Below are 24,666 nucleotides of genomic sequence, written 5' to 3'. Positions count from 1 at the left end.
TTTCATCATTTGAAAGCTTTCTTTGGGCCTGATTTGAGTGTGTGTTTTGATCCGGTGGCTTCAGATCATAAATGTCATAGTGGGTTCTAAGGAGCCTTTTATTTATTTCTGGGATAAATCCAAATTGCTCTGTCAAAACTCACATTCATTTACCTCATCTGATGGTTCATAAGTCTCAGGATTCATTTATGTGCTTCGCGTCGCTATAAATGTCTGACTACATGCCCTACCTTCTATCAGAGTGAGTGAAAACAGAAAAGAGATGTCAGAAAAACATAGAATTCAGTGAGATCATTTACTGGTAGTGTATAATCAATTAGACCACAGCATATTGATGTGTAATTAACAGTGAAAAGCAGTAAGTCTGTCAGCTCCAACGGGGGCTTGAATAAACCCAGGGGATCATAAAGCTGCCTTTTGTCTCACGATACATATGAATTATCCAAACACTGGACATACAGCTTGAATTTATGTGATAGCATGCACTAGAGTTAGCTCGTGATGATCCTGCTGAGTTTTTAGGAAACCAGCACTGGGAGAAGTCCTCCAAAGCAGCCAATGAAATCTTGTGAGCACCCCAGCTTTCCAGGAGTGCGAGCAAGGAGGAAAAGCAATTTGGAGGCAAATGAATGAGAGAGCTCCACATAAGGTGGCTGGACGATGTAGGGGAGGGGAAGGCTGGCAACGTGTCAGCTGTGCTTCGGCGGACGTGTCCTGAACATCAATGTGATTCCTGACTTTCCTGTCTATTCCAGAAGAATACTTGCATGGGCTGCCTGTCACCCTGCCGCGACAGCTTGCAGAGTTTGTGATAGACAGATCAGGAAAAACAGAAGAGTAGAAGGGAGGAATACCCAGCGCAGGGTGGATACAAGAGACATGTGTGGCTCACTGGCCCAAATCACCGGCCCTCTTCAAGTGCTGTCATAGTACATCTGTTTGGAAGCAGAAGATCTTCAGCCATGACTGTGCACATGCATGAGACAGGAGAACAAGTAAGAGTGAATAAAAATGAAATGAAAAGGAAAATAAGAGAAACAAACAAAATGGCAGATTGCAGTTGCAAAAACAACGGCACAGCACTGATTTGTAGAAAATCCATGGCGCCGTGGTGGAAATATGAAATAATACGTTGCTAGAAAAGACAAAGAAGAGTAAAGAGAGTAAAGAGAGAGGTAGAGGAAGAAAGCAGCTGGACGCCAATGGGATAGTAAGGAGAGGTGATCAAAAGGTGCAAACTAACTAATTTTCGCTAAATTTTAATATGTACAGTGTAGAAACACAGCACGAGTCGGCATCATGATCTCTGCGAACACTGCCAAATAAAATGGAGGGAAGGAAGGATGAAGATGAGATGAGGAGTGGGTAGATGCCAGAGCTGTCAGAGATGTGCACTGCTTGCTCCGTCACAGCGCAGCCATGTGCAGCCCTAAGCTGCTCTCCACAGATTGGGAGGGTGCTGACATTGCTTCTCACCACCCAGCTGAGTTGTGCTCTATAATTACGTGTGTATTATGTATGTATGTTTGAATTTAAGGAGTGTGGTGTGTATGTGTGTGCGTGTGTGTGTGTATGTGTGCGTGTGTGTGTGTGTGTGTGTGTGTGTGTGGGGGGGGTGTTAGGCAAGGTCAAAATCCAAGTTCCAACTCACAGTCATTCAAAATTTCTGGCAGTTATCAGCCCTTGTTGTTATATTTTCTTAAGCCAATCATTAGTTTGCTGACAAGAATTACAGTCAACTGAAGAAAACTGACTCACTGAGTAGTGCGGTGCATTCAAATTAGCTCAGCACCTGTACACAGTCGGTACTGTTGTTTCGCGGCACATGAATTCATGTCATTTCTTCTCCTTCTGTTCAAATGCTGAGAAGGAAAAAAAAAACCCAACAAAAAAAACAAACATCCTACATACAGCCTGTCTGCCATAATCGCACACCTGCTCACTGCCTCTCGTACCATAGATGTAGTTATTGTCCCATCTCATGTTGCAGAAAAGGCAGTGTAATGTGAATGTTACAGTCAAGTTTTCTCCCAGAATGACTGCCGTTTAGGACACCTTATCTCTCATTATACTACTGAGATGCTTGGCTAGGCTTAAATTACCTTTTGTAAAAGACAAATTGGTTACTTACAAGGAAATCTGCAAAGAATTTAATAAGGGTTCCTCAAAATGTGGCTCAAACAGCAGTATCCGGTAAAAAGGATACTGATATGGCTGACTTCGGTGACTGTAACTTTAACCTTTAATGAAAAAACAAAGAATCAAAATCTTAATAAAAGAAAGATCACGTGCAACTAATACAGAAAATACAGGTCTTCTATATAAGCTTTCACTTGCCCTTGGACTTACTGAAACATACTTCAAAGGAAGCACTTGACGCTAAAATGCACATTAATAAACTATTTGTGATAATTTGTGGGGTTTTTCGGCACGAAAACTTCTAATTCTATAGTAGCTTTCTTTTCTTTTCTTTTCTTTTTTTTTAGCCCTGCCCTCAAAGTTCATTTCCATTACTAAAAAGATGGCAGTGTGATCCTTGAGAAATAATGAATTCAGACTTATCCACAGAAATGGCTGATTCAGCTTTGGCAGTTGAAAACAACAATAACAAAAGATACCCTTGGGCTTTTGTGTACATGAATATTGTTGCTGAAGCATGGGCCCAAAACATTAACAATGCAGGAAAGGGAAAACAAATATCTTGCACACAATGGTTCATTCAAATGGCGTGCTATCAATTATGTTTGTCAGACGACCAGCGTAATATTGTATTTATGAATGCTTTTCATTTCCAAAGATCTTCTGCGGGGGCTTTGAATTTCAACCGCTGCACCAACTGCACATTGGTTCTTCCAGAAGTGAATCAACCACATATGGTTGAATTGTAAATGTAAATGTTGAAATGCTGATGCGCAAATATGCAAGATTAATAACAGAGCTTATATTAGGAGAAAAAAAGGTCAAAAATGTATCTTATTGCACACTCAGACAACTATTTAAGCGTAACTGGATAAACCGTACAATAAAGGGTTGCTACAATACTCACATTTCAAACTTGATACCAGCACTTGGAAAGATATTCAGTACTATTATCAACACATACAAAAAACAGAAAAGGCAAAACAGATGTGAAGAATACCAATCCTTGCACGGCTCTATAGCCATGTTAATTTCCTGTGCTTTTGGTGGCTTGCCACCATGTTTTTGTTGCCGATCAAATAGAGCTGTTAAGGTAGGCTGTCGCATTTTCTGTCTAGCTGCTGGTAGACTATTCTCTGTTTCAATCTGTTACATTAAAAGAAACACAGCACCCCGGTCTTTCTTCATAAAGGTCGGGGTGCCAGTCTTGAAGCTGCTTCGCTGAGTCTGTTGCGCTACTGTTTGAGTGCTCAGCTGATAGTGAGAGGAGGGGCTCCGTGCCTGTCTGTCTGCACCACTGCTGTGTGAAGCTGTGTGTCAGCTGGAGGAGGCGACGACAGCAGCGCTGGTATCAATACTGTTACAAATGAGTATGTGATCCCATAGTTCTTTTCACTATCCGTTTAGCATCTGAGTACCAATTTTTTGACATTATTTGGTACATATGGTACATAATAAACAAAAGTTACGAACTGTGATATCCAGAGACACCAGTGTTACACAACAAGTGATGCAACATTTCTGAATGGGGGGATTATTTTCTACTACACAAAAAGCTTTGTAACTCTTTTTTATTTCCTCCAGATAACGTCGACATCTTAAAAAAATCTCCTGTTTTTATATCCATGCTTCAAGCCAAAAAATAATCTCATCAAGGTTAATAGATGATCAAAAAAAATACTTGAGAATAGCTGGTGATGATAAATGAACAATATTGGGCCTAGTGGCCAGGCATTTTTTTTATCTTTTGAATTTATCTTTAGTAAATTTTAATGAACAGCCAACAGTGAACAGTGTACCAAAAGCTCTCTGTTTGAGTTTACAAATTAACTGTGTCCTTTTAAGGCAGGATTCAAAATTAAAAGAACTAACTAATTAAAGGAATTCAAGGCTGTCCATTAAATAGGAATAGGGAAAAAAAGGAGTGAGTAAATGCAGATGGTGACAAAAAACCCCACTTAAAATAAAGACTAAAATGTCTGTCAATAAATGGCACTACAATTCATTAAAAGCATATTTCTTTTGTGTAAAGAATTACCACAATCCAGTTAATTTAAAATAAACCAAACACCTTAGATAAGTTTTTCAGCCAAAGACCTTAATCAAACAACAGTGATCCCACTTCCTTTCATTCCACCGGTCCCCAACCAAAGGTAGAAAGATTAGAGCAAAGGTCTGGAGAGGTGCCAACTAGCTGCAAGGGATATAATTAGCCTCAGGGGTCTTTTTTGGACCTGAAACCCTCCATCCTCTTCCTTCATGACTAATTCACAAGACCTTGATTCTCCTTTGGCATCTGAGAGTAAGCCTGCAAGCCATGCAAACTCTTAAGCGCACTATCCATTTAGTTGCCAAAGCTTTTCGATGAAGGGACTTCATTACCGTTTATAAATGTTGATGTAGTCAGTCTTTTTTAACTTCCTTACTCTTCCCCATTTAATTATTGGCTGAAATGAATAAGAGTGAAGTAAAGGCTTTCGCTCCATTTTCTAGTGAATGGGTGGGTTGTTTACATGTGTATTTTGTACAAGGCCAAACTCAGTGAAAAGAAAAGAGAAAAAAAGACAGAAAACTTGAAATATGCAACTTTATTCTTTAGCAGTATGAATATTTGTGTTCTGTGTTTCCAAAGAAATCAAAGTTAAGTGTTGAGAAGTTACTCTGACATGGCACATGGATGTATATGGGCTGAAACTGAATTATAAAAGATGGAGAGGAGAGCTTTAGATTTATTCTGCTGTCAATTTGGAAATGGAAGACTTTGTGTGCGTGTGTGTGCGCGCTGGTGGGTGTGAGGATGCATTTAGGCATAATGCATATATGCCTATGCGCCGTATTTGTGTCTGTGTGCGCGCATATAGGCGTGTGTGTGGCCGTAGCTGCCTTCCAAGTTGATAGACACACTCTGTCACCGCTGGCAAGTAATTGACAGCTAGGAGTTTGCAGTGACACAGGCCTTGCATATATTTCCTCCATTACCTTGTGTGTAGATCAGCCTGGAGTTCTCCCTGGCAGCGCATTGTGGAGTCATTGAGCTTGCCAGGGGATTAAACAAACACCTACCATTCAGGCTCATGGGGAGGTATGATAAACCTCTCGCTCTCAATAAGTCAAATACGAATAAAGGTGGTCCCTTTCTCGTAGCTTATTAGCTAAGATAATATAGTTCACCCAAATGCTGCACTTCCTTGCTGCCGTGTGATGCTTACGGTTGAAATTTCAGGGTTAGCAAATAGTGCTTTATTGCTTTAATTTACTTGGAATATGCCAAGGTTCCACCACATGGAGTACAGTGTGGGGTGAAATAAAACTGAAAGTAGAAAAATATTTGCATCCACTGCTTATGGCAACTGTGTGCTCCCATATGAGCATCCTTTCACTGAAGGCAGCTTTTACCTGGAAAATTTCCAAGGCCACTAAGGCTAAACAAAGTGGTGTTTAGCATCATATTAAAGAAATAATACATAATCATAAAGAAAAGCTGGCAGCACAAGAATATTAAAAGTAATGAATTTTTTTTTAAAAAGAGGAAAAAAATGGTAAATTAAAAACAAATACAAAATAATAAAGATTATAAAGGAAGAGAAGGAAGAAATGATAAAACATTATAAAAGACACCAAACAAATAACTCAAAGTGGAAGCAAAGAGAAAGCCAGCGTATAAAAATATGTCTTTAGAGGGATTTAAAAGGCGATAAAGAGCTTGCCAATCTGATCTCTTCGCTGAGGTTGTTCCAAAGAGTGGGTGCCCTGATAGAAAAGGCTCAGTCACCCTTGGTCCTCAGCCGAGATTGTGGGATGGCCAGCGCAGCCTTGGCTGAGAACCTCAGGTTACGACCGGGCGCACACAGTGTCAGAAGATCTGAGACATACTTTGGTGTGAGCCCAGAGCTGGCCTTGAAAAACATTATTAAAATCTTAAGATCAGTTAATATTAATAGGTAACCAATAAACCTATTTATTTATTTATTTATTTTAGTTTTGTGTCTGGCTGCTGCACATGGACAAGCTTGACGATGTTGATTCAGACATGTATAAAAATGTATTATAGTTTAATTGTAATATTAGCATGTATAACTGCCTCTAGATTTCATTTGGTTAAAATTTGATTGTAGAGCAACAACCTTTTTCAAACACAGGGAAGAAAGGGAAGTTTAGGCATGGGTCCCAGCCTTGTGTGAACATAACATGATTTGGCTGAAATTTGTCAGAGATTATTTTTTATACATTCAACTTATAGCATTGTATTTATATAATTAATAATTATTAATAATTAAGATATTATCATTATTATTTTTGAATAAGTCAGTGATCATTTTAACATATGGTGCCACTAAAAAAAGGAAATAAAATATAAAACACAACTTCCCAAAAAAAACCAAAAAATCTAAGAAAAACCAAAAAACCCAAAACATCTTTACTTTGTCTCTGTAAACACAAATCCACAGAGCTAGAGAGTCGGTCCTTAAAAGCCTGCTTGTGGAAAAAATGATGAGGGGAAAAAAACTTTTAGCCTTGAGTAGCATGCTGGCTCCGTCGCTGAACGTCTGCCTGAACCATGCACACAGTGAAAATACTGCCCAAAGCAGCACAACCATAAAACACAGCAAAATCAGTTTTTTTCTTTTTGTTTTGTTTTATTTAAACAACTGAAAAATAGCCAAACAGCAGATGGAGCTCCTCTATTGGTCACAAGTTATTTTGGAGCATTTTTACTTCTTTCCCGTTGTTGAGTGCAGCAGCAGAGCCCACGCCAGATGTTAACAAGCCAGCTAGCTAGCATTACCCAGCATGGTCTTCAGTGGTGCCATTTTACGAATAGGGATTTATTAGTTTTTGGATTAATTTATGCCTCAACCGAATACTGTGTTCCAGTAATGTGTTGAAAAGAGCTGTGGATTACTAATTGTTCCAAAAAGTTGAATCAACCTTTTGGGGATTTTCTTACCTAGATGATTGAGCATGCATCAAAACATTACTAATTGTTATTATATATTAATGAGTGAGTGATTAAAACTGTGACTGAGTTAATATAGACCTTTTTCTCCATACTCTAGACCAGGGGTCTCAAACTTAAATGAGCTGTTGGCCACTGCTGGCACTGTCATCTCATTGGAGGCCCTCTTTAGTGTTCAAGTAGTACAAAACAAACAAACAAGAAAACACCCACAAATATTCCTGATAATGTAGTGCTTTGTTTGTGTTTTTACATTTCAATTATTGTTTAACAACACAAAACTGCAAATGTGAACGCACTTTTTTTTCTCACTCTTAACTGAAGCCTTTCATTGAACTACCAAATAAACAAGTTGGTACTCTCTTTCTGGCCGGACACGTGGCAGCACTTCTGCTATGATTTTGTTCATATTTAACAAAACAAAAATGCAGACATAAGTGTACACATTAGCATTTGACTGCAAGTGAAAATTGTTTTCACAAACAACTCTCTCACTGAACTAACACAACCAATCCCTCAACATGTTTGCACTCTCTGCTCATATTAAATCATTTGTTGCTTTTTAAATAACTTATTTTAACACTGCACTCGACAACAAACACGTCTACCCTAACAAAAAAGTAACTTCAAGGGCCAAATCGCATTATATTTCTTCACGTCAATATACGGCTCGCACTAGGGGTGACGTGGGCCGCAATTGGCCCCCGGGCCACGAGTTTGAGATCCCTGCTCTAGACCGTAGAACCTTTCAGTGGGAGGCCGGTGTTATGATTCAATAAAGTTGCTTGAAAAGCCAAAGTGGAAGTTTAATGTAGGAGAATCATGCATTAAAATGGGTATTGCGTCCAGCAATAACATCTTGAATTGCCTGTCGGGCTTTTTTTCTTTTTCCCCTAATGTCCCCTGAGTGTGAGGTCTGATTGCAAAGTTTCTAAGAAAATCTCGATGTTGGAGCATCTGAACTTTGAAGGATGTGAGCATGCACCCTAAAAAGGAAAGCAGTAGATGATGGGAAAAGTGCAGTCACACCAGACATTTTAAACTCTGAAGAAGTATCCATAATTATTCACTTATATCCATTTGCAGGGAGGGGGCTTGTGCTGCCAGAGAAACATTATGCTGCAATTTGTCTTCCCCTCTCTCGTTTTCTCTTTCTGTTTTCTCCCCTACAAAATCGTTAGTTTCACTTTTCATTAGGCTGGATCAATATGGCGGATGAGTCGCTAGTGGTGAGGAGCGGGCGTCAGACATCCCACAAATTCCCCACTCTTTTCACTCATTCCTTCCTTCGCTCTCTTGCTCTGCCACCGACTTGAGTTATCTATACGGCACTCACCTACTGAGGAAGGTTAAGGGAAGAACGCTTGAAAGACCCAGGTAAGAGACGTGAGCCAGAGGTTGGACTAGAGCTACCCAATAAGGCAGAAATGAAAACACTGAATGATAACCCAATAAAGTTTAATTAAGAGCCTGTCACCTCTCAAGCTTATGGTAATAATGGAAATGAAGGCTGCATGCCGAGGAAGGAAATTAAAGTGGAAATAAGGTTCTGTAAAAGTTTCGTCATATTGACACTGTCTGCCAAATGGGAAAAAGTTATCACGGATTCCTGATTCCCTTTCAAAAGCTTAAATAAAGGATCTTTTCTGTTCAAGATTCGCAACATCATTTTTTATCATGTTTTGGAAACCATCACATGAAATATTAGTTTTGATTTGTTGCTGGAAAGTGGGAAGAAAAAAAAACCCTAAAACCTTTTTAAGCATTGAATTTGTTAGTGTTGCTTTGAGCTCTGGTGGTGCTTCTATCCAGTGATTAGGTTCAAGAATACTGGGATTTAATACATGTATACTGTTATTACACTATTGTATCAAATAATTGGAACAAAGGTGTTTACTTTGTTCTACACATTTCCCTAAGTTAAGAACTGATAGTTGACAGATTAAAAAGAGAGAAGCCAGTGCTTTTTTTGTTTTTTTCCACAAGCCATTTGCAATCCGGTGATTGGAGCCTGCTGGCACTGGTACAGTGGGTTTGTTTGGAGTTGCCGTGTGCTCAGTGTTGACTTACCCAGAACAGTGAGGCGGGCAGGACGGGACCTCATGGCAGCCTGAACTGCCTGGCACTCAAACACTGCATCATCCGTCAGTTCAACACGCTGGATTCGCAAATGATGCTCCCCTGAACCATGGTCGCCAATCACTGTGTAACGAGGGTAGCCTGCAGTGCAAACACATTTGTCCATTTGAAAATGAAAATACTGTGCACTCGCCAAAAGCAAGATGATAAAATGATTATTTTTTAAAGCTTTTAATAACAAATTCATTTTGTAAAAAAAGGAAGAAAAAAAGAAAACACTGCTTTGTTACCTTTCACAGTTCAGGCATTAACATATTAACTTTAACTGAGCTGCAAAAGCATGTAATTTAGATAACAGAGAAACTGATTTTACAATGACTTGAACATAGCTTGAATGTTAATTTGTTACTTCACTCACAATGCATTTTCATACATTTCCATGTTTTTACAGCACTCCTGCCAATTTTAAGGAGTAGCTGTAGCATTCAGGATAATTTTTTTTTGATTTTTTTTTCTTTTTTTTTTACTTCAGCTATAAACAGGAATTAGCTTGACTTGTTCCAGCAAAGCTTTCTGAAATGATTTACAGCTTAATAAGGGAAGAATGGAGAACAACATCCAAGAGACATGGACATTTTGCACAAGTTAAGAGAGATGGTTTCAAAGAAATCGCCCTCAACTATTATCGAAATGTGCATTGCGAGTGTTTAGCGGCATGCGTCCCTCGATGGGGTTAGATGAGCAAGAAGAAGAATGAGTTTAACTGGGTGGCTCTGTGGGGTATTCCGCATGCTTTTGGATTTGCTCGTTTCCTAAGATCAGTGTTGGGTAAGTTACTTTAAATTAGTAACTTAGTTACATTACTAGTTACTTCTATCAAAAGTAACTCAGTTACTTCAAGTTACTCGTTACTTTCAAAGTAACTAGTTACTAGGGAAATTAACTTTGGTTTTACTCAGAATTCTCTTGTTAATGTGTTGCTTCCATAACTTTGCCAGTCTTCTAGCTTGCTTACTTGCCACAAGTGCACTGTGCCACCTACCAATAGAAAGGAAAAGATAATGTGCATATTTCCACGAGAGAAATCCCACGCCTGGACCGTCATTGACCGCTGCCATGATTCTAGCCTACGTCACAGCGTCATGTGCGCCTTTTACATCCAACACAAAAACTGCAGCCGTGGTGCTTTTGATTGTACTCAGAACTCGGAAATTCTGCCTTCTGAATAGGAAGATGTAGGTAACACCAGACTGTAGATGAGCTGCATACAGGGCTGGACTGGGACAAAAAATCATCCCGGGCATTTTGACTAGAGACCGGCCCGCCATTATAGGAAAAATCATAAAGCCTTTGAATGAAAACAAACGCTGTTGTGACAGTGATGTTCACTGTCTTGATGGTGTATATGCATCAATCTATCAATCGTTTGTTGTAAGATTCAGATAATTATTTTTTAAAAGCGAGACACTTTAAATGAGAATAAGAAAGAAAAGTATTTCCTTGTGCCCACCTCTCCCTGTTAATGCCCTACCTGCCCCCCTGGCAAAACTTTGCTAGATCCGCCCCTGCACAGTTACCAGCTGTCAGCTACTTAGAAAAGGATCCTGGTGTTATTTGTCTCTCAGAAACAGTTCATAACTTCCCTTCAACTCATTCATGTCACCTAAAAGGTAAACCTGTTTCTCCATCACCTGTTCAGCTCTGATGATTCAGTAAGGACACCTCCTGGTTTCATCTTCATGTTTCCCTCTCACCACATAACCAAACCGACATCATGACCAGCACCTTTTTTGCAGCTGTGGCTCCAGCAAAAATCAGCTGATAGTAGAAATTAATATTAAATAAATTCTAACAACAGCTGATCAAGCTTAAACGTGCTGCTGTTGTTTAACGTGAACTCCGCTGGTTTCCTCTTTCTGGCGCAAAGTGGGCGATAAACAAACAAGAGAGACGATCAGCTGATCATTGATCAGTTTTTATGATTGAAGTAGAAACGGGAGAGGGAGGGGGAGAGAATGAGAGGAGAAGAGGCAGCTGTGCAGCAAAGACACAGAATAACTCCAGCTTTGTGCCTTTTTCATTGTAGCTGAATTACGGGACAAACTGTTCCTTTTCACCTCAATAAGAAACGCGTAATATTTTCTCTGAATACCAGACGGGACGGTTGGCAATTCTAATAACTTATGAACGAAATAAAGTTCAACATCATTAACTTCATAGCACCCACCCAGCTGTATAGAAACTCCGTCATGCTAGCTAGTACGCAGTACGGAAAAAGTCAGAATAACGAAAATAAACTCCACCTAAACTTGGTTTATATCTGACCCAGATAGACTGCAGGTCATAACTTCTTACCTGAAGTTCAGTTCACACTTGGACCGGCGGCCGCCTCTGGTCTCTTTTCCTTCTGCATCCCCCTTTCCCTCCTCCACCTGCTGGCTTCCACCACTTGCTAATGTTACTGAATCTGTGGAAGCTCCGCGATAGCCACCACACGAAGTAACGAGTAACGACCCTATCTAAATCCCAGTAACGACTAACGCGTTCCTGATTTTAGCATAATAACTAGTTACCGTGCTCGTTACCACAATAATAACGTAGTTACTGTAACGCGTTACTTAATAACGCGTTAGTCCCAACACTGCCTAAGATAGATTCCCTTTTTTTTCATGCACCATATTTTTAATTACTGTGGATACAGTGCTTGGAAAACATGGGGAATGTGTGTTTATACAAATTAAACTCCCACAAATGCGAGTAACTTCCAGCTGAGAACTGCTTTTTCCTCCAGTAGCGCTTATAGAAATATCATTGATGAACCTTGAGGAGTGAATTGGAGAGTTTTACAGGGGAACAAGGGCACTCCAAACATTGTGTATTGTAACAGGAAACTTCACACTTTCTGCTCACATACTTGGAATTTTTGTTCCAAAAAAAATAAGTTTTGGTTTCTTACCAACAGATTTTTGGAAACAAAATATGGATTTTCCGATAACAACCACCTTATAAGTCGAGTTCACTTCAGCGATCCCTCAGAATCACTATAAAGGGTTTGCTCTCTATTATATGTTTTACTAACCACAGGGAACATAACAGACTGGGCAGCCTTATAACAGCTTTTAAGTCCTTGAATTTGTCTACTGCAAAAGCCCATCGTATGCTCAAAGTCCAATTACTGATGGTTGCTTCATTGAATCCAGTAGCCTTTAATAGAGCATGAAGTGGGCCTCATTATATGCTGGTGGGGTGAGTTACAGCCGATTAAACTACTCTCTGCATTTCATCTTCCAACATGTAGCTTTTAATCTTGTGGGCCTATACACTGGGAAGAACAAAGGACAAAAAAATGCCGAAGTATAAGCAGTACAACCAGGCAGAGTTTAAAGTTTAAAGACGTGGCACGCTAACCAAGATGACCAAAATGCCACCAGCTACTGTTCTCAGGGAATACTTAGAACGCAGTTGATAAATGTCTTTTTCTTTCAGTTTCATATGGATAAATGGCAGTAAAAAAAATGCTGTACATACAGTTAAGCCCAATCACAAGTAAAAGCTCCCGTGAATAGTATTAATAACCACTGCCTGAAAAGGCGCTTTCTACTTTTCCACACTTAGGAAAAAAATTGTAAAAAAAAACAGAAGCTTAAATGAAAGGATGCACCATTATGTTCACAAGGTCACCCGGAGACCCATTTTGCTTCAGTTTTATGTTCACTGATGAGATTCAAAGCAATAGTGCCCTTTTGGATCACAAGGGTAATGATCATTGCGCAAATCTGAATTATGTGACCTTGAGTTGACTGCAGACTACACAGCCGAGCCTTAACTGCATCCGGGAAACAAGATGCACTTCACAACTTCGCTTTGCTGGTCTTAATTGTGGCAAGGTACGAGGCATGCAAATTTCTGTTACGCAAACAGATGATCTTGCCAATTACCTCATCTGTGCCTCTGGCAAACTAAGAATAATTTCGCTGTGTGAGGACATGGCTCCATTCCAGTTTCATCTCCGTGCATCAGCCGAATCCGAAAGGAATACAATTTGCATTTGCCGTGGATAGTAAATGACAAGAATGTGTCTAATTTCCAAACAGTATAAACATGCTGAAATGTGTTTTTGTCATCTCATAAGCACCTTGATCATGTATTTTGCCAATGTGACTGAAGTTATACTGACACACATGAAGACTGATCACCTCGGCACATGTGACGCGGGTCATTGATCTTAGATCTCGGGGAATTTCAAAGACACCACGCGTTACCCAAAGCAAACAATGTAAAATAGGCCCATTAAGGAGTAATGAATCCATCAGAGGAGAATGGATTTGTCTTCGGGCCGAATCAATGGTGACCGTGCGGGTGCGCGTGTGCGTGTAACTATACAGAGACTTGAGGCGTGGCCTAGTGATTTATGGCGTTTACCTAGAGCACATTTCACACAGTGTAAGCACTGGGGGATAGAGAAAGGTTTTGCTGCATCTGTGAACAGATGACCGGAGTGTTCAATTTGATCTCATGAGAGGCAGGAGTAGCACCTGCTCGCATCTAAAGGTCTGCCATCAGTCTCTTCTCAAGAAAGCGTCCTCCTGGAGAATATCCACAAGTGCATGGCAAAACGTATATAAACACTTCCCCGTCCATCTCGCTCTGCGTGCACACCGGGAGAATTCACTTATAGCCGCTCTGCCCATTATCGCCGTCAAATTGTGCAGCAGTTACATATTCATGGCATTGACTGGCGTGTGGAGCTGCTGTGGGGCTACTTCACTTTTCTTTAATTAGAGTGGAAAAGCATGGCACAAAAGGGAATGAAGAGGAAATTCAGGGACAGATAGGAATCATTGGCTTTTGTGCTATGATTTCTCGCACTGAATGGTGAAAGAGTTCTCTCAGTTTAATCACTGCTCCTGTGAATGGAAACAGGTCCCAGGCGGAGCACGCTGCCAATGCAGCTTCTTTCTATGAATACCCAAGCAGACCTATATTATTGAAATGCTCCATGCAACATTTGATTCGTCGCACTTTTTATGTATACAGCTGCCAATTTCCTTTCTTTGTGTACATCTTGCAGTGATGTACCATCACTCGTTTACTTCTGCATGCGTTACTTGTTTAGGTAGGCAGGAGCAGAAAAAAAAAGAAAAAGAATAAAAAAGGGACAGCTGTGGAGTGCTTTATTTTGAAAAAGTGTCATCTGCTTCAATAGGAGGCACTCAGCTCCTGTCCGTATCGCAGGGTTGATTTCAGCAACCTTTCCTCCCCCGACAGGAATCTATTCCTCCTTTATATGAAACCGTGCACATTTTTAAACTCTCAAACTCTACACATCGGGCCTGATCATTCACCCAAACAACAGGAAGAAGAGAGCTGATGGAGAAGGTCATTCATTCTGGAAATTATTTACAGATGCGTTGTTAAAGAGTGATCTGCTGCAGTTCTCCTCGGTGTGACGACCCGACGTTCTCTCTTTCCTCTTTTCTCCACCTTACTCCGACTTTGCCCATTCTTGAAATGAGATTTCATCTTGATCGTCTTGTCTTGTTAAAATCAATAAAATAGAAGAGGATAAACATCTCTGCTCCACTCTGACCCTAAATAAAATTGTGCTCCCTCTTACTCCCTCTCTCTTCCATTCTATCTCCAGCAATCATAAGTACTTTCCCTGTCTGCCTCCTTTTCCTCCAAAGAAGAATGTGGGACTATTGTTTACAGCTACCTCTCAGCCTCCCCTGTGCCTGATAAGGACCTGAAGAGAGAATAAGATGGCTTTACTGGGGCTCTGTCAGCCACTGAGGTTTAATTACAGACCGCACTGGTGACAGGAAAAGGCCTTTAAAGAGCGTTTGCTAAAGGTCAGAGGGTAGAGGACCTCAAATCTGTAGAGCAATACATATTTAATCGCCGGTGATCACGAGAGACATTTGTGTTTTGAAAATGGCCACAGTTGGATATTGTGACACTGTGCCGCGAATCGCAATTAACTCAGATTTCTCAGTGGTCACAGAGCAGACGTGCACGAGGTAAATTAGACAGCTCTAAAATAAAGACTGTGCCCTTAAAGAGTAATGCATCCCGCTGCGTACGGAGCCCTGCGTAAACATTCAAATGAATCTCTGTTTCAGGAGAATTTTATGAACCTTTCAATAAATAATGCAACAGGGACATGGTGTTGCAGGGTTTTCTTATCCAGCAGCTTTTGCGCTTCAAAAGGTTGTTCAGGTTTATTAAAAGGAGCGATGCGTTTCCTTGAAATTCATCAAGGTCGCCAGCACACAAAGCTTTGATTGGTTTGACAACAGGCTACTAAGTGACAGTGCAGTAGTCACTTTTGCACTAAATTAAACAATTAAGACAATTAGGCACGAGGTGCAGTGTAATTAGAGGACACCAGGTACTCTTCAAAAAGCCATTTAGAAGCCTGAAGCACCAACAAAGACCAGGGCAACAACTCATTTCGTGCTGCAGTTGGTTTGAAACTATGAAAGATTCAACTTTGCATGTAACAGAGTGACATAAATGAGTTCTTTTTGCTCGTTCATGTTGAGTGATACAATTAGTGCACTTGCAATTCTTGATTGATGAAACACACTATTAGGGGCCCTGCTTTATCTCTCTGTGGATTCATGTATTTGGCAAAGGGTAGCTTGTTGACACGTGTGGACTTGAGATGACAAAAAGCAGCCATTCGAATATGACAGTTATATTAGAGGGTATAATTAAGAAATGAAACAGAGGGCAACACAGAAATCCAGGGTAACATGTTCAAGGGAGATAGATGCTTACCAGAGAGGTCTCTGCCCACACCCAGCGCCAAGCCGTTTTTGATCCACAGGACGACGCCGTGATAGCCGGGGATACTGCACGGTAATGTCACAGGTTGGCCTGCCACCACCACCAGGTCCTGTGGCTGCTGGGAAAACATGGCCTCTGTCCCTTAAAAAGCAAAAGAAAGAAAGGCAAAAAAGAAAGGGGATGGGTTAACCGTAAGCAGATTAAATCACTGCGCTATTTTTAATGTAAGCTAGTAAAGTGAAGAGGGCAAGAAAATGTTTACATCAAAAAAAAGAAGGAAAGAGAGATGTTTTTCTAAGCACCTGCTTTCAGCGCGCAAAATACCGAGTGAAGAGAGAGGGAGGCGTGCGGAATCACGTTGAAAGAAGCCTAAAGGGTGATATACAAATGTGGCACATCCTTTCAGTATTCATGATACTGAGGCAAGATACCGCGCATGCATCAGAGGTGTCAGTGCAGCAACAGGACTGAAGCACAGGCTAAGAGACAGCCGTCACAGTTCAGCTTGGTTCATTTATGAAGGATGTCACCGTACAGATGGGCTGGGCCCGTACACACCACAGCAGATAACACAATCTTGTCTGCCAACACAGGCTCTAGTGGCATATATTAACTGAAGCTCACACCCATGTAGTCCAACTGTGTGCGACTACTATTAGATGCACTCCTCTACTGCATGTTCAAGCGGAAAGTAGTGAGTAGTGAACTCCATTAGAGGCAGAGTGTGTTAATGGGGAGGCTGTTGTGTGTGTGTGTGTGTGTATGTCGCACGGGGGTAGAAAGGGGGGGTCAGAATGGAGGGTACAAAGTGGTACTGATGTGTAGTTCAAAACACTGGCAGGCTGCCGATCAACTTAAGCCTACACACACTGACACACATTCATACAGACGCCCTCAGACTGTTTTGGGAGCACAAACCACAGCAAAGGTTTGAAAAGTGTTACTTGCTCTCTCGCTTTACTCAGTTTTGTTCACAGCGCTGTCTTATTTTCAGACTTCTGAGTTCAATTGTTTGGATTTGATTTTTCTAGCCCTTTTCTCCATTAGTGTCCTGGTTTTCGAATGTGCTGGCAAAAAGCCGGCATATTTTACAGACTGCTGCTTTTTGGGGGGTTTTAACGCCGAAAGGGGCTCACGCACACTCACACATGGACATGTTAGTCACATGCAAATAAAAAAAGCTGACAGAAGAGTAGCATGTAGTCAATTACGATGATAAACAGAGCAAAGACTGTGTGGGACATTAAAGAGCGTTTTCATCTCGCATCTCTGCATCGCGCTGCTTTCTTATATGCTCGCTTTTATATTCAAAAAGAATTATTTATCCTTCAAGATTTCAAACCACAAACAAAGGGAGGACTGCTGTCGTACAAGAAACAGATTTTGAATTCAACTGAGGAATCCTGCAATCTTTCTTTTCACTTTAGAGCTGAATTTCTATGATGGATAACTCGTTGAAATTGTACTTTTTCATATTCATTCTTGCTCTCGCCTATGTACCCTGTGAAGGAATACACAATCCAGTACAGGGTTGCCTTTCAATATCCATCTATCACTAGCGCCATAACCGGAAAAGAAATGAAAATAATAATTAATGTGTTCTTTCTCAAAACACGGAATGGGTTTTTCATCATCTTTCGACTCAACATTTTCTCTCTGGATCACGAGGCCCTTTGAAAAAAGCATGTAAGCCATGTGAGCCATATGCATTGCCCTTCAGATCAAGACATCTTCATTCAGCCTTTGCTGTGTTTCCATGTGTGGAACTTATCTTAGTGTTATTTTGCTACCCATTGAACACACAGATGAAGGACTCTAACATATAGACCACAATTGAACAGATCTACTGTCTTGTTCAGAAAAACCATTGTCCAACAAAGGACATCACTGAATCTGATGAGCTATGGCATTACTGTTAAACCGACAAACTCATGTCAATCAATTTACCTTTGGAAGGCTGGAAGCACACATAAAGTCACGCTTTCTACACGTCCCGTATAATCACTCGTGTCTCACATCTGTGGATGTAAGAATGTGGATTAAAGATTAGCCATGTCAGTCTGTTTTGTACAAAGAATTTAAATCTAAGGACTAGTTTTCCTAGAACTACTACATGCAAACATCTGTGTCTGAAAACAGTCTCTTTAAAGGTGTCATCAAAGGTGTGACTGCGCACCTCTCTCCCACACATGAGGTATGTATGATATGCCACCCATTACCGGTAGACTTACTTGAAGTTGTGTCTTCACTGAAGCACACCACACATTTTGAGTGTTAACATCAGCTGTAACGGAAAATACGCTCGCTGTACTAGTGTGTTGCTTAATTGGGAAAATTTCCACAAACAGAATGCGTTGTTAAATGTGCTCCTGTGGCTGTTTGATAGAGTCTGGTTCCCGGCATCACATTTTAACACACTGTGTAATCCATTCATTTAGAATATGTAGGTATGTCAAAGATCTATGTAGATAGACTTCGGGAGGACTCCCACCATGAGTCTGTAATCAAATGTCTCTGCCGGTGTTGTAGAAGTCATAACCCAGAAAACTGAAAATCATCTTGCATATTGGAGAAACCTCCATAGTTGAATTCTAACTTCTCAGTTAGGCAACAAATTTGTCTTCTACAGCAGCGGTCCCCAACCTTTTTTGCGCCACGGACCGGTTTATGCCCAACAATATTTTCACGGACCGGCCTTTAAGGTGTCGCGGATAAATACAACAAAATAAAACTAGTACCGGTACCGAAAAAAAGAAAATTTATTCATAACACACGTGAAAAGACCCAGGAAAACAGAGTAAACGATAAAAACGATAACAAAATAACGCTGAAAACCGATAAAAACCTTGAAAACTATACATTTCACACCTGAGCCTCAACTCTCGCGGCCCGGTACCAAACGACTCACGGACCGGTACCGGTCCGAGGCCCGGGGGTTGGGGACCGCTGTTCTACAGAAATGTTTCCAGGTGACACAAATAAGTTATGGCCCAGCCTGTGACTTTTGAAGTTGCTAACCACTCATCAGTGGTGTTGAAAAATGAGTTCTAAGTCCAGATATTCCCTAAAACATTACAAAGGGACATTTAGAAACTTTCCCAGGGGACACATTCACAGTGTGTTTCTGCATTTACTATTTGTCCATTTGCCTCTGTGTATTTGAAGATTGATTAAAAATAATAATTAATGAGTTCTTTCTTAAAAAAACGGAATAGGTTCTTCATCATCTTTCAACTCAACATTTTCTCTCTGGATCACGAGGCCCTTTATAAAAAGCATGCACGCTGTGAGACTTTATCAGTTGATTAAAACTGTTTCTTAAACTATCGAGCACTGAGCACCTTCGGTCACTGTGATTGGGCGAGTTCTTGTGTACTCACCTTGAGCACTCAAAGTACAACATGTCTCTACTGCACACACATTAGTTCTATCTAACATTCGGACACATTCACACCCTGATGAAGGTTCAGTATCTTGTCCGAGGATACTTTGACATGCAGACTGGAGCAGCCAGGGAACGAAACACCAACCTTCTGTTTAGTAGACTTCTGAACTATAGCCATGACATAACCTGACCCAAGAGCGATAGAAAGTTAATTTGAATTTAATTTAATGTAACTCAAGTTAAAAACTTAAATTCATTTCAAAACCAAATGTCAGACATAAGACAAATTGGAGCACTAGGATAACATCACTGTGCATACCCAGTACATTAAAAAGTGTCAACCAGGGCTCATCTGTAAGAGTCGAGATAAGCTGGAAGTGTCATGTGTTGCATGACAATGTAAAGACCGTTCAAAATGACAATGCTGCAAACATGCATACTATCTAGCAGTCTGGGCCTAACACATGACGTAGCACATCCACCACTTTTGGATCTAGATCTTAACTTAAAATGAATCTACAACACTTTGACATTGGAATACTAAATGCTAAAATAACCCTTAACCTGAATGTGATTATTCTTGGCTTTAGCTTGAGCACACCTTAAACAACAAAACTGTTCTCCAGCAAAGACTGAGGTTAAGTGAAGAACAGATGGTTTTATTCTAAAAAAAAAAACCAACAACCCACAAACCCGTGGGAACTTGAATGCAATTTCAGCTTTGCTCATTTTAAATTAGGACTTGACACTCGAGACTTCATCCGTCTTTATTCAGAAGGTATTCTTTCAAAACATTTTCTTTTAAATGCTGCCACTGCAAAACTGGTGTCCTCAGAGGACCATCAAGCCAGCGATCAAGAGAACGTAGGACTTAACCGGCACCAGCCTGTACCTATCACTTAAGCAGTTAAAAAAAAGTGACCTCCTTCATTCAATTTAAAGCCTGGCTGGGTTTTGCAGCTAATGTGTCTTCATAAGGGAGCAGCAGCAATAGTGACATGGGATGATGTGTGTGGGTAGGCTGATGTGGCTGCATCTTATCATTCATCCATCCACTTTGCACCAAAAACACTCTTTGTCACATTTCCCAGAGGTATCCATCATCGGGGCATCACAGTGGTGGCAAAAAACCGAGCCACCAAAATCTACTTTGTCTTTATTTGCCTGGCATGTGCGTGTCAGAGCAACAACTTCTCTCCTCACTTGTTCATGAAGAATGCTTTCATAGCTAAAAAGTGCAATTAGTAATTAATCCCCTCACTTAACTCTTCATTCCTGACAGGAAAAAAAAGGAGGAGGAGGACTGGGCTCGGGTGCCCACAGAGCCAGAGATCCACATTAATAGAAGAAAAAAAAAACAGTTTAGTCGAGAGCTTGCTCGAATAAATAAATAACTAAATACAATCAAATGGAAAAGAGTCTAGACATGCCAATTTACTGTGAGTCAAATGGGTCTTGACTTCGGGGGTTAGGTTCTGTAAATGTGTGGGCACTTAGAGCAGACACAGACACCTTTTGTCTGTCGCTAGAGACAACAGACAGCCCTATGGGTTTTTCTCACTCAGCAACGGCGAGCCTGTACTATGAATAGAGCTTAAGAAAACGAATAAAAAAAGTCAAGTACTTATTTGGTTTTCATATAATGTCTGAAACAATAAGTCACATAAAGAAGTGTTTTACAGCTCTTTAGTTTTGGCAAATTGAGCAGTTTGCTCAAATCATTCACATGAGCTATCCGCCTTTTATCTCACATCCGCCTTTCGCTAAGCCAGCTCTGTCAACAAAAACCGAGATTGTTTCAGAGAAAGCAAAGCATTCCCTCTCAGCTCATCAATATTTATCCGCATTTAACGCATGTGGCAAAACATAAAGACGTTTTCAGCATTTCCATATCCTCATATTGTTATTCATCTTTTATACATTCGATGCAAAGGAAATTACAGTGTATGTTTACTCGCATGAAATGATTATGATTCATGCTTTTGATTGAATACCTTGCCTAAGAAGGTGAGGCGGCCAGAGATCCTTTATGAGGACTGCTCAGTTGCTTCAAATGGTGTAAAAAAAACACAGGTAGTCAAAAACATAGCATGGAGCCATATTCATAATGTGGACCGGCACTTTGCATCGCCTAATGTTGTCATTTCACTTCAGATAATTTGTTTACCATTGGACGGCTGCTGCATTTCCACACACTCCAGCACTATTTTCCCCTCAGTGCTAACTGCCCCCAATTTCATCGCTCTTTGCCAATCAGGCCTGGAAATTACCATTACGGACACACATCCGTGTACACACACACGCACGCACACAAACACACACACACTTCAGAGAAATAATCAGCATGCTGTCTGTGCGGCATGTGGCCACACAGCACCAAAGCTTAGCCCAGGATCATTATCAAAAACTATTACCCCTCTGGCCTGGGCATTTTATACTAGCAATTTAGAAGCACAGGAGAGATTCAGAATATGGGGGAGTGTGTGAGTTACTCATATGTGTTGTTATTTGGTCGCCACTGACCACAGATTCTGCTGGTAGTTTCCGGTGGCATGGAAGTGGAAGAGCACTGGAAGGAGGAAAAGGTTTGAGTGAGCGTCTGAAGGATATGTTTTATCTTCTTCTCATGTGCTGTAGCTGCCATTACAGTCAGGTTGTTTGTTAGAAGGGTGACGAAAACGCGATTAAATTAAATGATTCTTATCGAGTGTATTCCCGTGACCACAAAAAAGAAGTACATTTTCTAAGCACATGACTGGATTTCCATTTTGCTGTTTTCGCAAAGCTCTGTAAATTATTACTGAACACTTCAAAAGACTTTGTAGCTGCAGTTGTGAGTCACGAATCCACTGCAGTATTAATGCTGATTATCGAAATCTTTAGCTCTAGCAACTGAATTTAAAAAACAAACCTAAATATTCAAATACAATGTACTTCCATGTCCTCCTTCATCAGACACTGATTAGTCATAAACCCACAACTGGGCTCCATTCCTCTCACTTTCCACATAAATCTAATGGCAGTGGTATCTGCACTATAATTATCTACAGCTTGAATATTATTTCAACAGTGCTGATATGTAGTATGACATCCGTCTTGCCCGCATCTACAAGAGTCCATTCCACGTTTGTGAAAATCACTGTTCGATTGGTGAAAAGTGAGTCCCGTATAATGGCTGAGAAAGCATTCTGACATTTGTGAAAAGAAAAACACACCCCAATTTTGGAGGTGTTAAAGCAATGTCGCTGCAAATGTGTGACAGAAACTTGGCAGGAAAAGTGCCAGCTAATTATCAGACATAACCAACCAAAGTTGCACGTCAATCAACTGTTCAATGGCTTCTAATCAAATTTATTCACAATACAATTCCAGAAGTTGCCCAGTGATTTTTGATTTGTTGCAAATGATCAGCGGCTTTGTAAGAGTTTAATTAGGCAATTACGAAGTCATTATAGATTTTGGCAGTCAGAATGCACCCTGTGCAAACTACCTCAAACCACACTGTACTACATTAGCGTTAATTTTAGTGCTAATTCTGCAGATGAAAGTTACTGAGAATGCATAGTTTTAGTTCTCTCCAAATAAATCTGTGAAAGTAGCGAGAAAGGTACAGTGTGCAGATACAATGAAAAGGGTCACATCTACAGTCAATGAACAAGAGAAGTGCAACACCAATAATTTTTTAAAACTCGCTGCATTCTAAAAGAAATTGCATTCCTTGCGTTTTGAAAGGCAGAAAGGACACTGTGAACAAACATCTACTATCAGAGAGGAGGGGAGCAGCAGGAATGACAAGGCCTCAAATATTTGCCTGAGTATCTATCATAAGTCTGCTCTGGGTGGGACATGATATTCACTGTAATAATGGGATTTTTTTTCATCCCTGTTAGATGAAAACTGAAATTCAACTTTCTTTCAAGGTTTTACACCCAGGGATCTCAAAATGCAACCTGTAGGCCAGTGGTGAGCCTTTGCGACATTCTGTGTGACTCACAAGCACAAGAAGGAAAGGTGAAGCATCCGCACTTCATGCTACTTCTTATGTCCACTATATGGACAACAGCATTGCGCCAAACTTCATAATCTTTGAATTCACCGCCACAAGTGACTAAATCAAGAACCTTGCTTGATCGATCCGTCTCGAGTGAAAAATGGGTCAATTTAAAAAGCTGGCTGAATTAAAGTGTAGTACTGTAATAGGATGCCACCATTAACGAACAAGTCTAGTGAAAAAAAAAAAGCCAGTGCAAACCGCCATTCTCCAACCACATGTTTCACAAACACGAGCTAAACGTGTTCGTGAAATGCCATCAATCATACCCCTGCTCGTAAACTGGCGTGTCGTAGTGAAAACTTTGAAAACCCCCCGTTTTATACGAACTATGATATGAAATAACGCAGTATTTCTCAGAGTCATTAGGCTTGTCCTACACAGGCTACTTTATTAATATAAAAATGCGATCCCTCAGACGCAGCTGGCAACGTTACAACAATAGTAGCCAATGATGAATATTTCATAAAGCTCTATCAAGCCCATTAGAGGAGGCATATATTACTATCAATCTGTCTTCCTCATCAAAATGTTCAAATCCCTCTTTCCTGCCTGTCCACTTGTAAAACAAACACTGTATACAGACTGATAATACACTGGGCCTATCTACGCTGTGATGCCTGCCATTATGAGTAAATTGTGTCTATGGGAATGCAAATTCATGAAGCAGGGAAGATAAACATCAGTGCTGCCGGAAGACTCTGCATTTATGCCCCCTCTCACACTGTGCATTAGTGGAGCATGACAGTTGCCAAGGCACAATCAAGATGTATCGCCCCCAGTGATGACTTCTAAAAATTACAAATGGCAACAGCGGGAAGGCCTTGCAGGAGCCCGCTTTATCATCAGCTACATGGCCAGAAGAAGTAAGATTTCATGGGCATCAGAAAGTGGAGTATCAGAGCCGACAAACCGCTTCCTAAATTTCTCAAGGCTTCATCTTTCCTGGAAGTCTGCATACAATAAGCTAGAAAAGTCATCCATGTAAAGCAAGGTCGTAAAGGTCGTCAAGGCTGCTTCCAAGCAGCCAGTGAGCATTCTGAAATGCCGCATAGCTCACAAAGCAGGGTGCTATACCTGTAAGATGTATATGAGATTCTGTATTTATATGTTCTGTAAACTCAAGACCTCGTCTGACCACTAATTGTAATTACTGTTATAAAACAAGTCCTGTGGGCTAGTTTCCAAGGTAACTACAGTTCAAAGAGAACAGTTCAAATATTCCAGTTAGCATAAATGCAACTGAACACCACATAACCCCCC

At 40.6% G+C, this 24,666-nt stretch overlaps 1 protein-coding gene across 8 annotated transcripts in view; it reads right to left on the bottom strand.

Annotated features, from left to right (window-relative positions):
- The window catches only part of kirrel3b (kirre like nephrin family adhesion molecule 3b), a 167,200-nt gene that overhangs the window by 56,675 nt on the left and 85,859 nt on the right, over positions 1–24,666 (bottom strand). For all 8 annotated transcript variants that reach the window (XM_084949822.1, XM_084949823.1, XM_084949826.1 and 5 more), the window contains exons 3-4: positions 15,959–16,108; positions 9,167–9,316 (exon numbers count right to left, since the gene is read on the bottom strand). In XM_084949822.1, coding sequence (XP_084805948.1) covers positions 9,167–9,316; positions 15,959–16,108 — 300 coding nt within the window. The remainder of the gene's footprint in view (positions 1–9,166; positions 9,317–15,958; positions 16,109–24,666) is intronic.

Source organism: Perissodus microlepis, chromosome 14 (assembly GCF_051167445.1).
Source record: "Perissodus microlepis isolate ML-2025 ecotype Zambia chromosome 14, ASM5116744v1, whole genome shotgun sequence".
NCBI classification, from domain to species: domain Eukaryota; kingdom Metazoa; phylum Chordata; class Actinopteri; order Cichliformes; family Cichlidae; genus Perissodus; species Perissodus microlepis.
The sequence above is the reverse complement of the archived record's forward strand: the minus strand, read 5'-3'. Positions and strand labels throughout refer to the sequence as shown.